The following is a 14,413-nucleotide window of genomic DNA, read 5'->3' as shown; positions in this document are numbered from 1 at the left end:
CTGGAGCTCCCACACCGTTTCTGTGCGAAGGTCTGCAGGTGGTGGACCCTCTTAGTTTTCCTTCATCTGGGATTATCTCCATTTACCTTCATTCCAGAAAGAAACAGTCACCAGAAATGGAGCTCTGGCCTGACCGCGCTTTTCTCTCAGCACTTAGAGACGTTGCTCGGCGGCGTCTAGCCTTCGCGGTTTCCGACAGCAAACGTCAAGCATCTGAATCATCGTTTCGTGGATGTGACGTGTTGTTTTTCTCTAGCTGCTTCCAAGATGTTTTTTTTGGTTTTCAGGAATCTGGTTATTATGTTTCTCAGTGTGGTTTTCTTTAAGTTTATCCTCTTTGGGATTCTCTGAGCTTCTAGAATGTTTTATTTCTCTCACTAAATTTAGGGTGTTTCCATCGTTTTTCCTTCAAATACCTTCCCCACCTTTCTCCTCTCTTCCTGGAACTCCAAATGTGTACCCGACTCTCGGATGTTGTCCCCCCTGGTCCCTGAGCCTCTGCTCTGCTTTCTCTTCCTGTCTCTCTTCTGTAGTTTGGATATTTTCCATTTACCTCCAAGTTCACTGACTTTCTCCTTCATCTCTGTTCTGCTATGAGTCCATCAGTGAATTTTTTATTTCAGATACCGTATTTTGGGATTCAAAAATACTCATTGGTTATTTTTTATATTTCCTATTTCTCTGCTGAGAATTCTTATCATTCATTTTATGTCATATTCTGTGTGTGTCTGTGAGAGAGAGAGAGAGAGAGATCACGGAAAACATAGTCAGGACGCCCACTGTAAGTACCTGGTCATCCCGGGGCTGGCATCTGGCCGTTGTCCGTCCTCCTGAGGATGGCTCATTTTCCCGGTTTGTGCTGAGTGATTTTGTTTTACGTCCTGAGCAGCGGGATGCCGAGCGGTGACTCCGGGTCCTGTTCTCATCCCCTGGAGATGCTGACCGCAGTGTGGCACACAGGCCTGCCTGGCCTTCTGTGGGCAGGGCTTCACGCGTGCGCCCTCCAGGGTCGTTCTGAGGTGAGTGCAGGGCCGTGCACCCGATGAGGAAACCCTCTTGTCCGTCTCTCCCTTCCAGGATCCCCTCCGCTCCCTGGCCTACAGGGGCCCCGTCCCAGTTTCTTTCGCTGGGAAGATGGGGTTTCTATCAGAGTCGTAGCCCCTCGTGTGTCCTCAGCAGTACTCCTTGTTTGCGTTTTGTCCAGACTTGAGTCCGAATTCATGGAGGGATGGGCCAGAGCCCAGTCAGTCCCTGGGCTGTGTATGAGACACCACGTCCGTGCTCCTTCAAGGGCTTCCTGACAGCAAAGCTTGGTGGAGAGATCGCCATGAGCCCCGAGGGGCGGTGTGGGCCCCTGCCATGTGCCGGGCACTGGGCCGAGCCCGGTGCTCAGGCAGGTGGTGAGGGTCTGCAGGGGGCTCTTTTCCGGGGTGCTGGCCGGAGCTGTCCTGCGTCTGGCAGGGAGGCTGTGGCCAAAGCCAGGTCAGGCAGAGGGGAAATGGCATCATCGTGTGGACACAACATCTTCCTTTTCTGCCTCGAAGTCGGACCAACATCCTCAGACTCAGGCAGCAGCTGGAGCAGCCGGCCTGTCTACATACCCACGGCCTTGGGGCCAGAAGGGGCAGAGCCGGGGCCTCAGGACCGTGTCCCCCCATCACACGGAGGCCCTGCCCCGGCATTCTCGGAGCTATTCCAGCCGCTTGGGGCAGCAGAGCCCTCGTGGGACCCAAGTTTCCTTGGCCCCACGCCACAGCTCTGGGGACAGATGAGTGATGGCAGAGCTGATGAGCTCAGAGCTGGGGGTGGGGACAGTCCGGCTGAACGGCCGTGACTCAGTGGAGAGATGGGCAGCAGAGACACCTCACACACACGGGCCCTTCAACGCGGGGCAGGAACGGGGGCGCAAGGCCTAAGCTCCACCGCAGCTTAATGGCCTTCGGCCAAACGTCTCCCTAGTGTGCTATCGCTGGGCGAGGCCCCGGGCTGAGGCCGCAATGGCTGTCACTCAGCGGGCTGGGCTGGGAGGGGAACCTCCCACACGTTCTGCGACAGTCCCTCCGGGCTCAGAAGGACCGCGGCCTGGGATGGAGGGTACGTGCAGGCGTGTGCGCCCCCTGGCCACACCCAAAGGGGGACGGACGTGGGCCCCTCCCTGCCTGTTCCCTGGGACGCCCACCCACCCTGGGGGAGCCTCCCAGAACCCGCCCGCAGGGGCTGGGGGTGGGGGCAGCAAGGCCCCGAGGGCCCCAGACCATGCACCTGCCACCTAGGAGCTGCAGGCCGGCCCCTAGATCTGGTGTCCCTTGTTTGGGAAGAGCGGTGAGGTTGGGAAGGACATGGACATGTCCACCAAAGAGCCTAGGATAGGTCCAGGCTGCCTGAGGATAGGTCCCCCTGCCTGAGCCCTCACAGCCCCTCTGTGGGGCTCTGGGCCCAGCCTGCTGCGTGCTGCGGGTCTGCTCACAGGTAGTTGTGTTCTTATATTTGCAGTTACTGGTGATTAGGTCGTTGCCTTGGGACCCCCCCCCCCCCCCCGCAGGGTCCTGGGCTTGTCCGTGTGCATGTCTGAGGCGGCCCCTGTTCTGATCCTGTGTGACAAACCAATTCCCTTCAGGGTCTGGGGGACCCACGGCCCACGTGTGCAGACTTTGAAACTTTGAAGAGCAGAGCGTGAAGTGTGCCCTGAAGCTGAGCTTCCCAGAGAGAGTGAGCGGTAATTCCTTGTTTAAATAAGGGAAGCCTGGAAACCCAGCTCTTCTCTGGATCTCGCTGGCAGCTCTTGTCCCAGGGGTTAACTGTTTTAGGGGAGAAGGCAATGTCTGGAGACTTGAGAGCAGGTTAAGGATTTAGGGTTTCGAGAGCTCCCCAGGTGTTTGGGGGCTCACAGTGTGGGGGGGTGAGCCCTGGAGCACAGGTGGGAATGCAGGGCCTGCAGGCACCAGGCACATCATTCAGCCACAGATGGGGAAGGACTGGACACTCGGGCTGCATGCCCTTCACTCCTGCATTCACTGTTTCTTTACAGATGCAAATTAAGTTCCTACTATTTGCCAGATAATGTTCCCAGCAGGAAACAGTAGGCACAGACATGGTGGGAACCAGGAGAGTTTGCGGGTGCAGGGGCAGTGTGTAATGGAGGCCCTGCCCCATACAGGGTCAGGGGAGCCTTCCCCCGAGGCCAGACCCGCATGTGCAAAGGCCCTGTGGCAGGAGAATCCCCAGGCACCGAGAGTGTGTGTGAGGGAGGTGAGCCTGAGAAGCTAATGTTTGCTTCAACCCAAGCGCATCAGCTGAGCTGTGGCAGGAGATGCTTGTCCAGCAGGAGCCACAATAAAGGCTCCGGCCTCCGCCGGTAGCCCACGGGGATCAGCCTCTGAATGGCCTGTCCCCGGACCTCAAACGTTGTTCCAGTTACTGCTACATCATGAGCACTCAGACTCAGGCTGTAAGATGACCCCGTCCGCTGCTCTCAGAGTCTGTGGGCCAGGACTTGGACAAGCCGCACAGGAACCTCCTTCCTCGGTGGGGGTGGGCGCCGAGCCATTAAAACCCAAAGTTCTGCCATGGTCCCACCAGCTGGGGGGCTCTCTGCTCCATTTCCCTGGAGGGTGATTCTCCGTCAGCCGGGCCCCTGGGGAACATGCGTCCCCACCCCAACTCTGAGGTTTGCTCAGCATGAGATTGGGAGCGGGGACTCCCTGCTCAGAACCTGAGGCGGGAAGCGTGCACACTGCTGGCGGAGCCAATGCGGCCTCAGCTGCTCCTCCAGCCTCCCCTCCTCCTGCTGCCCCCCCACCCCCAGCAGGCTCTCCCAGGTAAGAGTGCCTGCCCAGCGGGCCCAGGCAGACCCGCAGGTCACGGCAGGCCTCGGACCTCCCGTCCTGGCCCAGAGGTGAGGGAGGTGTGTGGAGGGCAGGGTCTCAGCCCAGGCTGGGCTCTGAGGGCAGGGTCTTTACACTTGCTCCCGGAAGCCAGCCACTCTCCACCGGGCAGCCGAGAGCAGGGGGAGTGGCTGCGGGTGAGGCACGGAAAAGCCTGCGAGCCTTGGTCCCTGGGGTTTGGGACAGGCAGGAGGCGGGGCCTCCAGAGCGCTCCTGCCCACCCGGCCACGCCCCCTGTGCCCAGCAGGCCTGCGTGAGCCCTTCGCTCCTCACCCTTCAGCAGGCTTTAAGCTCAAGGCCCACACCTGTCCTGTCTCCAGAGTCAAAGAACTTGCGTGAACGGTGCTCGCGTCCAGCGCAGACCCAGGCAGCCAGCTCCAGGCACCGCGTCACAACCACGTTTGGAGAAAGTAAGAGTTTTCAGAGGGGCCCGGCAGGGGAGTGGCGAGGTGGGAAGGCAGAGGCGGAGAGGGTGGGCCCTGAGAGGGAAGATGGGGCTTCCGGGACCCTTTGGCTCCAGACATCCGACAGGTCCCGTCAAGCCCCCACCTGGGACCCCTTTGGGTTCCCATACCACCCCCCCAGGTGTCTCCGTGCCTCTGCATCTCTGGGAGACAGCCTGTCGTCTCCTGCTGGGGTTGGCATGTGCCCAGTCTGGGGCAGGGGCAGGACGGTTGTCCTGCAGGCCGGTCCTCGTCCTCGTGGGGCGCGGGGCAGCTCCCAGCTTCATGACCAGCGGGCCTGCGGGTGTGAGTGGCCGTGAATATGAATGAGCCGCTGGCAGAGCCCACAGTGGCCATTATGAAGGACATTCCCTGTATTTAACATAAACTCTCATGAGGTCACGCTGCGGCTTGATTAGTAATTGGGTCGGCGTCCCAGGGGAATTTCAACTCTGCCACTTTGGGAGTTGCAGTGAAAGTACTGTCCTCCGAAGGTTCTTCCTCACACCTGTGTAAGCAGCTTTATGAGATGCACATGGACGCCCATCCCTCGTCACCATGGTTTCCTTAGCGGGGATCAGAGCACTCACAGGGGACGCCCGTTTCTAAATGTGATGAGGAATCGTTTGCTTTCACGCCAGTGGGAGACATGACCCGCGGTCCCGCGGGAAGCGGAAGGCTCAGGGGGTCAGAGAGAGCCGGAGAGAGAGACACTGAGCTGAGGAGGCTCGTGACACTGAGAGGATCCCCTGCCAGAGAGCAGGGACTGACACAGCCAGCAAGAGCGCTGTGCAACGGCGCACTCCGGGCAGAGCGAGGGGGTGGCGGGCTCGGCCTGGCTCTCCCTGCTCCCCGAGGACCCTCATGTGGATGCTGAGCCGGGAAGTGCTGGGCTGGGCGCCAGCAAAGCACTCTTGGAGTCCGAGCAGGCCCGTCTGTAACTGGTGTTACTCCTTAGCAGTTTTACTCAGCTCGGCTGCCGGATGCCTCCACGTGGCAGGGATGGGGACTCGGGCCAGGGAGGGTGCCCCCCACGCCGCATCTTCCTGTCTGTGCTCAGGGCGCCTTCCCGGGGGATGCTGCACTCCCAGGGCACCCCCTCCCCAGGCCTGCCCACGGAAGGACACCACACAGAAGCTGGCCACCAGCTCCCCCTTTCTGAGAATTCGGAGCCCCAGGCAGGGGTGGGAACCAAGGGTGGATACATGGATTTGCGACAGCTGCAAATGTCAAAAATCCCTATGCATCAATTGCGTGTCCCCTACCACAGGTGACCGACACCCTAGCAAAGCCAGGCGGCAGGCTTCAGCCCTGGGACTCTCCTGTTCTTGTCACCGCCGGAGCAGACCCTGTGAGCGGGGTGCCCGCAGAGTCCCCGCTCGCCTCCTGCTGAAGACGGCGAGGGCCGCTGTGTGTCCATCACGGGCCATGCTCATTAAGGTCATCATAAAAATGAATTCCTCCTTAAATACCATTCAAGGGAACTAGCCTACGGTCGTCTCCCCAGACCAGCTCCTGATGGATGAAACGGGCCTGGTCTGCAGCGTGCTCCAGCACGAGCCTCTGTGTCACTCGGCCCCAGATGACGGGCCTGCTTCGAACCAAGGCAGTGATGCCCTCACTGCTCCATGGTCACTCACCTGGAAAGTTACCGTGGGGGCACGAACACTGTGTGTCACGCTGTGTGACGATCCGAGCCAGGGCTGAGGCACCTCCTGACCCCAACCCCGCCTCCCCGTGGCTCCAGGGCTGGAGGGCCCATGTCTGCTGAGAATCCCTTCCCCATTGCAGAAGACATTTGTGGGGGCCCTGTCCCCTCTTCCTATGGTGGTGGTGGACTGGTTTTGCCTTGGACATACACCGCTGCTCTGTTCCAGGCCATGCATACCAGGCACGGCTGGCCGGCTGCAGTCCGGGCTTGGGCACGTGACCCTGGGGACATCAGCGTTGAGTCAGTTCCAGGAGGTGGGGTTTGGGGGCTGTTTCCATGTTGGTGAGGTGGACTCATGAGGCAAAGCCAATGTGTATGGGTCGCAGAGAAGAGAAATCTAATTTTAGCAACACCTTTTAAACCCTTGATCAAGCCATACCTGAAATGAGCATGCCCTGACCTTCCAGGTGGTGTCTTCTGTCACCTGCAACTGAAGGGGGCTGGCTTGTGTTCAGGCTGAAGGAGCGTGCTGGGGCGGCGTGGCACTGGTCTCACTTGAGGCAAGGGGCAAGGGGCAGCAGAGAAGCCACGATGAGCCCATCATGAGAAGGGCCTCAGACAAATCCAAATTGAGGGGCATTCTACAAAAGTGGGCCAGTCGTCCTCACAACTGCCGGGTCACCCAAACAAGGAAAGTCCCAGAGAGACCGTCTCAGCTGAGCGGAGCCCAAGGAGACGTGCTGACCCAGTGTCATGTGGGTCCTGGGGCGGAAAGAGGACACGAGGACAGTAGTGAAGCCCGGTTCCCATCCCACGCTCCTTCGTTGTGACAAGTGGACCACCACGGTGTGAGATGGGAGCCGTGGGGCGTGTGGGGACCCCCCATGCTCTCTTTGCAACCTTTCTGTAAATCTAAAACTCTCCTGAAATTTCAGTGTGTATTTAGAAAAGGAAGGGGAAAAATCACAGTTCGAACGTTCGCTGAAGAAAAGGCAGTTTTGCCGAGACCAGGGAGCATCCGTGTAGTGTTTCTGCCTCAGCCCTAGAAGCAGGGAGGGGCTTGAGAGCTGTGCAGCCACACGCGTGGGTCTGGCGCCCCGTTGTGGGTGCGATGGTCCACGCAAACACAAAATCCCGCAGCAGGAAACACAGAGGTGCCCGGGGCCGATGGGTGTGGGTGGGCGCACGCTGGGGTTTGAGGCAGGGGTTGAGAGCTGTCGACTACACTCAAGATGAGTTTAAATTCATGGCTGTTGTGCAGAGAACAGTGGGACAGGAGGAGGTGGGTGAGGTCATGGCCCCTCCTGTGGGCTGGGCTGGAGCTGCGGGGTTGGCGTGGGAGAAGCCAGCTGAGAAGGGCACCCCTCACTGTCCGTGGCCAGGTGACAGTGTGGCCAGTCTGGCAGCCTCTGCAGGCAAACAAGAGCGGGGCCCACGTGCCCTTCCCAGTTCGGTGCTCCCCTGAGCTGCCGTGCGGCCAGGCCGTGCAGGCAGGACTGGGTGCCGCTGGCCTGCGTGGACCAGAGCCAGTGTCCCCACCCCTCATGGCTCGGGACACCTGGGAAGATCACAGGGTCGGCAGAAATGCAGCATGAGGTGCTGCGAGGACCATGGCGTCTCATGCTCAAGGCCCAGTCGGAAGGAAGAGCTTGGGCGGACACCAGCAGCCCTGTTTGCTGGCTAAGGCCACAGAGGTGTGGGCGCCCCAGCCCCGGCTCCAGTACCAGGGCCTGCAGGCCGGCTTACTGATGGCCGAGGGGCCTGAGCTGCTCTTCCAGCAGCACTATGGATGAAGACAGAAGGGGGAGATGGATGAGGGGCAGGAGGGGCGGGTTCAGCACCGGGGGCAGTGCGGCCCCGCCCCAGGGATGCGGGTCAGGCCTCTGGGGGGTCTGCTTCTAAGAGCAAAGACAGCCATCAGTGTGCTTTGCACTGGAGGGGGCGAGCTGTCACTCAGCTTGCACGGTCGAAGGAAGAGGGGAGGGAGGAGAGAGGTCAACAGACACCAAAGTGTTTAGGAGCTAAATTGATAAGAGGAGCACCAGAGACCTCCCAGCTGTCACTGCGTCAGTCCGTCACCGCTGCGTGACAAGCCTCCCGGTGGCTGGTGGCAAGAAGCATTTCCTTCTCGTTCCCGAGTCTGACGTTGGCCAGGCAGGGCCAACCCAGCTGGCTCCAGGCCGTGGGTGGGCTCAGCTCTACCGCCACGTTGCTTGTTCTTCGGGGACTGCAGGTGCCCCAGGCCAGTCCTCATTGGGGTGCCAGCAAATGCACCCGACACCTACACACATTCAGGCCTTTTTGTGGGTCCCGTTCACTGAAGTCTCGGACGAGGAAGGAAACGCCTCGCACCTCAAGGCCCCCACTCAAGGGTGCGGGGAATGACGCCGCGGTACTTTCATCATGGGCGAAGGAAACGTTTCACAAAGGTGAACCATTCTACAGTGGAAATGATCATTAGGAAAATCAGTTAAGAGGCCCCCTGCCCGTCGGTATGTCAAAGGCCAGCACCAACCTGGGCCCAGTGAGCTGCTGTTGGTGGGAGTCCCCAGCTGCCCGGGGGCTGTTCACATGGAAAACAGGGCGGTCGTGAGACCTCCAGCCAAGAGGCCTCAGCGTCTGCCCAAGGGGTCATAAAAGGACCAAGATGCTCCACCAGCCAAGTTTTTTAAGAGCGGAGCAGAGCCCGGGGGCAGTGCAAACACCAGTCACAGAGCGCCCCACGCCGTCCCCAGCCTGCCAGGCCCACTGTCGCCACTGCTGGCATCACGGGAATCGGCACCGACACTAAAAAAAAGACTACTTTCCGGGAAAACTGCTGATACTCAGGCCTCCGGCAAAGAGAGCTTGAAGGAGCCTGGCCTCCCAGATCCATACGACACGTGACGGCTCAGACGTTAATCAATTCTCAGCCCTTGAAACGAAAATAGTCTTGATTTATGAAATCCCACAAATCAGATCTTTTCCACGCCACCCAGCGTTGTGAACAGGGCATTCTCCTAGGCGACCACGCCTGGCGCAAGGAGGCCTTCGGTCTGGCCCAAAACCCTCCCGGGCACCCACCCTGCCCCGGCCCGCTGGCGGCTGACCTCGACACAGCCACGCAGCCCTGGCCACCCCCACACCCCACACGTAAGGGGACGCTGCTTCGGGCTCTTCTTCACTGTTGTCTGAGACCTTGTGTGTGCATGTGGGGGTCGGCAGTGGTCCTGAGAGGGACCCCCAACCCCAGGGGCCACTGCCCAGTAGGTGAGAGATCACAGTTGGTGGAAAATCATTCTCTCCAGCCCCACAGACTAAGAACAAACGTTTGTTCTGGGTGGTTGGTGAAGATCTGCAGAAAAATTAGCCTTTATGCGTTTTCAACCGTATAATTATATTCCATCTGCAATCTCCGGTCGCTAGTGTCAGACCCTTAGCTAATTATTTAAATAAGAAATTTGAACCAGAGCTTAGAAGCTTCACATCACTATATACCCAAATCCACAAGACAGAAAAAATAGCGGGAACGTAGATGAATTGCGTTATCGCCCTGGGATGCTGAGTCCTTTCCAAGTGCTGCCGAAGGAAAGATCGGTATATCTGACCACATAACAACTCAAAACAGCTGATGGTTAAGGACCCCATGAGCCAAAATTAAAAGCAAAGGGCAAACCAGGAGAAAATGTTTCAATATGTATTACAAACGATTAATAGTGATCTCACAAAGCAGTACATTTTTAAAGGACAAGCATGCCCACAGGAAAATGGGCAAAAGACCTGCACAGGCATTTGGCAAATTGCACTGCAGCCAGTGAGCTGCTGACAAGTGCTTCGCGTCACCAGAATCAAAGGAATGCCGTGAAATGCCGTCAGAGGCACTCAGTTTATCTTCTGTCAAACTGGTAAATAATGTTTTAAATCATAAAACCAATTCTGGTTAAAGAACAGGGAAAAAGACCCCTCATGCCCTGCTGGTAGACGTATAAATTGGCATGCCTTTTCTGGAGGGTCGGAAGATGGGCAATGCGGTGCATTTGGAGACAATGAACCAAGAGCCCGATAAAATTCATAGAAATATGTCCTAAAAACATATATTCCTGCGTGAGGATTTGCATGTAAGAATAGTCATGACACATAACAGCTGAAGCCGGAAACCGTCTACATACGTGATCAGATCGGGGAGAACCGCGTGCAGCCACTGAAAACCCTGCAGAGCAACATTTATGGACAAGGAACGTGACCATGAGTGCTGCCGAGAGTTATGGAAGCAGTGGACAGATGCCAACACTGTTCTGCAAGAGAGGAGTGAAGAGTGTAACGAGCAGATGGTCAAGGGCATGTGGACAGTGGTCATCTCTGCAAATGCTCTCAGGGGACCAAGGGGCCTTCACAAACTTACTGCAAATCCGAAGAATTGACAAGACAAGCTGGTCAGGTTCCTGGCTCTCCTGCTGACTGCTCCTCTTTCTGATCCCATTGATTTTGTTCTATGACTCACTTTGAGTTGAGTTATTTGGGATCATAGTGCAAAGAAGCACGCACTTGAACAAACACAGGATCGCGGATGCGGACGGGGAAGACGGGCCCCATCGTCTTAGCAAGCCAGTTATTGTCGTAACAGAGGGGGAGAGAGCCGGGGAGCTGGGGCGGGATGACAGTCACAATATTTCCCTTGCAATTATAACTGGTTTTTAAAAATGTAATGCCGGCGATGGGGAGCTAGAGGACATGGGTGAAAACTGTGCACTGTGGGACCAGCGCCCCCTGCCTGCCGGGTTGGGCCTGGGCTCCACACCCACCAGCAATGGACCCAGGGCAAGCCACCTAACCTCCTTGTTTCACCCCGACCGCTAATCACCGAGTCTGCCTTGTCGAAGCACGTCACAGCGTGAGAGTCCGCTTTGGAAGTACTCGTAAATACTCGTGCTCCGGGTAACCTTGGTATCGTTGCTGTGTTTATTCAAGACCGACACACCCTCTTTCCCAGGGGATCTTGCTTACGTGGATTATACCAACCCAGCCAAGGCGTGTGCACATCCTGGGGCCTGCACCTTGCACCCATCGGAAGTGCACTCATGGGCTCACCGGGGCACCTGCTCCGTGGGCGTGGCAGCACCGTCCCTCACAGCCCCAAACTGGCTACAGCCCAGACGCCCATGAACAGCAGCACGAGTAAACTGCTGTGTGTTAGTCCGAGGGCGTACAATACTGCAAAGTCAATAAACAGGCTTCGCTGGTGAGCGACAACCCACGGGAACCTTCAGAACATGGCGCTACCTGCAAGAAACCAGACACAGCGCGAACACCGAACAAGTCCGCCTGGATACAGTACGAGACGGGCGAAGCTGGGAAATGGTGTGGCAGTTCCTCGTAGAATCCGTTGCAGAATTACCGTCTGATCCAGCTCTTCGACTGACGGGTGGAACCCCCAGAAGAAGGGGAGCGGGATCTGGAAGAGCTATGTGCACAGCGTGTGCTCAGCAGCACCATTCACAGCAGCCAAGGGGTTGGCCCGGGAACAGATCGACAAAATGTGGTCTATCCGCACAACGGAGTATAATTGAGCCTTAAAAAGAGCGATGTGCTGCAACACGGATGGAGCTTGAAGACAGTCTTGTAAGTGGCGCTGGCCAAACACAAACGGACAGGTACTGTATGATTCCAGGGCTCCCAAGGTGACAGAGCAAGGTCACCCTCCACGCACAGCCCTCGGGCGAGGCTGAGGTTCCTGAGCTCAGCAGAGTGCAGACCAGTGGCTGGCCGGACATCTCCGGGCTGCTGCCCAGGGCCTGCGCTCTGGGTCCCAGGGCCCTGACCACATGCCCTGCCCGTCCCCTCCCCCCCACTGTGCGCCTGCGGACCCCAGCAAGATGCCCCAGTGTCCTGTGGCTGCTGGAGCCAGATGGGCCCAGGGCAGGACCCCGGCCCGGGCAGCCTTTCTCAACAAGCCAGTGTGCCCCTGAGCCGAGAGCACAGAGAAGTGGGTCCTGTGCCCCACGTACACAAGCCCCTTCCTCAAAGGGCAGCTCCCTTCTCAGCCACACCTCCCTGGAAACTTTTCTTGAACAGGAAGGAAGGGAGGAGAAGGTGGTGGCAGGGAGACAGGGGCGGCCCAGCCCTGGACGCTGCCCGGCTTGCCCCATGTCCTTGGCGGCTTCGGTGGCCCTGCCACGGGTGGCCAGCTGCTTTCCTCACCTGAGTGTCACCCGCCTTCCCAGACCTTAGCCGCATACTTTACAGGCACCAGCTCCTCATCAGCCATATAGAGATGCCACGTCTCAGGGGGCCCCACTGACTTGAGCCGAGAGAGTAGAGCCCGCCTGCAGATGGCGGGTCCCTGAGCCCGGCGTCCCTGTCTCTGGTCCCATGTGTCCACCTGCTGCTCCCCACACTAGGGGTGCGGCCAGGGCCGTGGGGGCCCCAGTGAATCCGACACCTCCCACTTCCCCTGCCGAGAGATGCCGGCTGCCAGGGGAGTCCCGGGAAGGCTCCTGGCTGGAACTCAGGGTGGCTCTGTTGGGTGCTCTGTGCCACCGGGACCCTGTGTTGTTGTGACAGAACAGCAAACTTCAAAAGACAATGGGACTTAAGCGTCCCACTGCCTCCTTTTCAAGATAGGGAAACAAAGGCTGGGAGGAGCAAGGCCCCTCTCCAGGGCTGGCGGAAGGTTCTGGTCCTGGCTCAGGACAGGCAGGGCCAGAAAGAAAATGAGGTGTTGGCGCAGGGCCCAAGTGCGCTGTGGAGGAGCCCAGCCCATGGGCCAGCAGCCAAGGGTCAGGCCTGCGCTGGGTGTCACTGCAGGGGACGTGACCGGCCACAGCCCTGGGGGCCTCCACCAGGGACGTGTGCCCTGCCAGGTTCCGAGGCCCGGTGACCGTGTGACCGTGGCAGGTGGCAGGTGGTGGGAGACACGAGGGCCTATAGTGGTCACGCATCGATACCGCCCCCAGAGCTGCACCCATTCCCGTCCTGCTGAGCTGCACACGCACCAGCCCCACCCAGATCGTCAGCGTCTCACGTCATTGCTAATGACGCTGGGGCCAGACCTCAGCTTGACCAGGACGTCCACACAGCTCTGGATGAAATGGGGCAGCGCAGCCGTCCGTGTGGACAGCATTCAGTGCGCAGGTGGGGCCGGGTCTGGCCGGATCCGCTGGGGATAGCGCCCATTGGAACCGGGTGTTTCACGCTCTCGAGACACCAGGTTCTCAGCTGTGGCTGAGCAACCCAGCGGGTGACGGGCTCCCTTCCTCAGGAACCGGGGAAGTGCTCCAAGAGAAATGCTCTGTGTCAGTGGGTCTCAATCAGACCCAGTTACCGAGACACCGGCCCTGGGGCCGGGCCAGCACAGGACCTCCTGGGGCCTCCCCACCCTGCTGGGACCACAGCGGTGGCCTGTGTGGGGACGCAGGTCCCCCTGCTCCTCCGGGGCCCTCCCCCCCGCGGCCGGGATGTGCACCCCGTGAGCAGGCCTGGAAAGAGGACCCGGCTGACCGTCTGCTTCTCCTTCCACTCTTCCTCAGCCCGTCAGAAAGAGCGCTCATGTGGAGAGAAGACTCGTACCGGATGCGGGAGGTGCAAGTGTCCCCTGTGATGAGCCCCCAGAGACGGCTCGGCCGTGGAGGGAGGGGCTGGGCACCGGGCAAGACTCCGGGCCACGCCTGCCTGAGCCAGGAGCACCGGCACCGCGGGGCTGGGCGGCTCGGCTGGCCCGGGTCAGGAGCCCACGGAAGGGCGGGAGGAGAGGACGGGAGGGCGGATCCGAGCAGCAGTGAGGGTGATGGGCACCAGGGTCAGCCCCGTCCACTGCCCGCAGACCCGCACGTTTGCGATGGTGACAACAGAGTGAAACAAAGGAAACCCAGGGGGTCAACCATGGTTTGTTTTTTAAAAATGTCCCTCGGGGCACCCAGGGGGCTCTGTCGGTAAAGCGTCCCACTTGTGGCTTTGGCTCGGGTCATGATCTCAGGGGCGTGAGATCGAACCCCACGTCGCCGCCCCCCCAGCGTGGAGTCTGCTTGAGATTCTCTCTCCCTCTGCCCCTCCCCCCGGCTCATCTCTCTCTTTCTAAAAAAATAAATAATAATAATAAATGTTTCTTTTTTTTTTTTTAAGGCAAGAACGAGGCATCGATGCCGCCTTCCCTGTGTGGACTGGGGTCGGGAGGGCCCGTGCCTGCGCTGGGTGGGGTCAGCGCTGGCAGCGACCGCAGCTGGTCGTGGGCACGCCAGGCACATCCTGTTCTTCCCTCTACTTTTGTGCATGTTCACATTTTCCCGAGAGAAAGGCGGACGCAGGGGCGAGTAGGAGGGAGGCCAGGTCGTGCTTGGCCCGCAGGAGGCGGGTGGGATTCCAGACACGCTCGCCCCAGCCCTGCTCACGTCGCTATGTCTCTAGTCTCCTGCACATCTCAGTCTCGTGGTTTGGGCCAGTGCAGGACGCGGAAAGGGAGA

At 59.0% G+C, this 14,413-nt stretch overlaps 1 protein-coding gene across 9 annotated transcripts in view; it reads left to right on the top strand.

Annotated features, from left to right (window-relative positions):
- LOC123001300 (uncharacterized) overlaps positions 1-14,017 on the top strand; it is a 50,112-nt gene extending 36,095 nt beyond the window's left edge. Inside the window, exons 3-6 of one of the 9 annotated variants that reach the window (XR_008959315.1) lie at positions 890-1,019; positions 4,205-4,294; positions 5,598-11,576; positions 13,484-14,017. Coding sequence is in view for 4 of the 9 variants with exons in the window: in XM_057312444.1 (XP_057168427.1) it covers positions 887-1,019; positions 4,165-4,294; positions 5,598-5,815 (481 nt within the window). In the remaining 5 variants the exon portion in view is untranslated. Of the gene's footprint in view, positions 1-886; positions 1,020-4,164; positions 4,295-5,597; positions 11,577-13,483 lie in introns of those variants that run through there. The other 8 variants (XR_008959317.1, XR_008959316.1, XR_008959319.1 and 5 more) reach the window with 8 other exon arrangements.
- The last annotated feature ends 396 nt before the right edge of the window (positions 14,018-14,413 follow it).

Source organism: Ursus arctos, unplaced genomic scaffold (assembly GCF_023065955.2).
Source record: "Ursus arctos isolate Adak ecotype North America unplaced genomic scaffold, UrsArc2.0 scaffold_16, whole genome shotgun sequence".
Lineage (NCBI taxonomy): Eukaryota > Metazoa > Chordata > Mammalia > Carnivora > Ursidae > Ursus > Ursus arctos.
The sequence above is the reverse complement of the archived record's forward strand: the minus strand, read 5'-3'. Positions and strand labels throughout refer to the sequence as shown.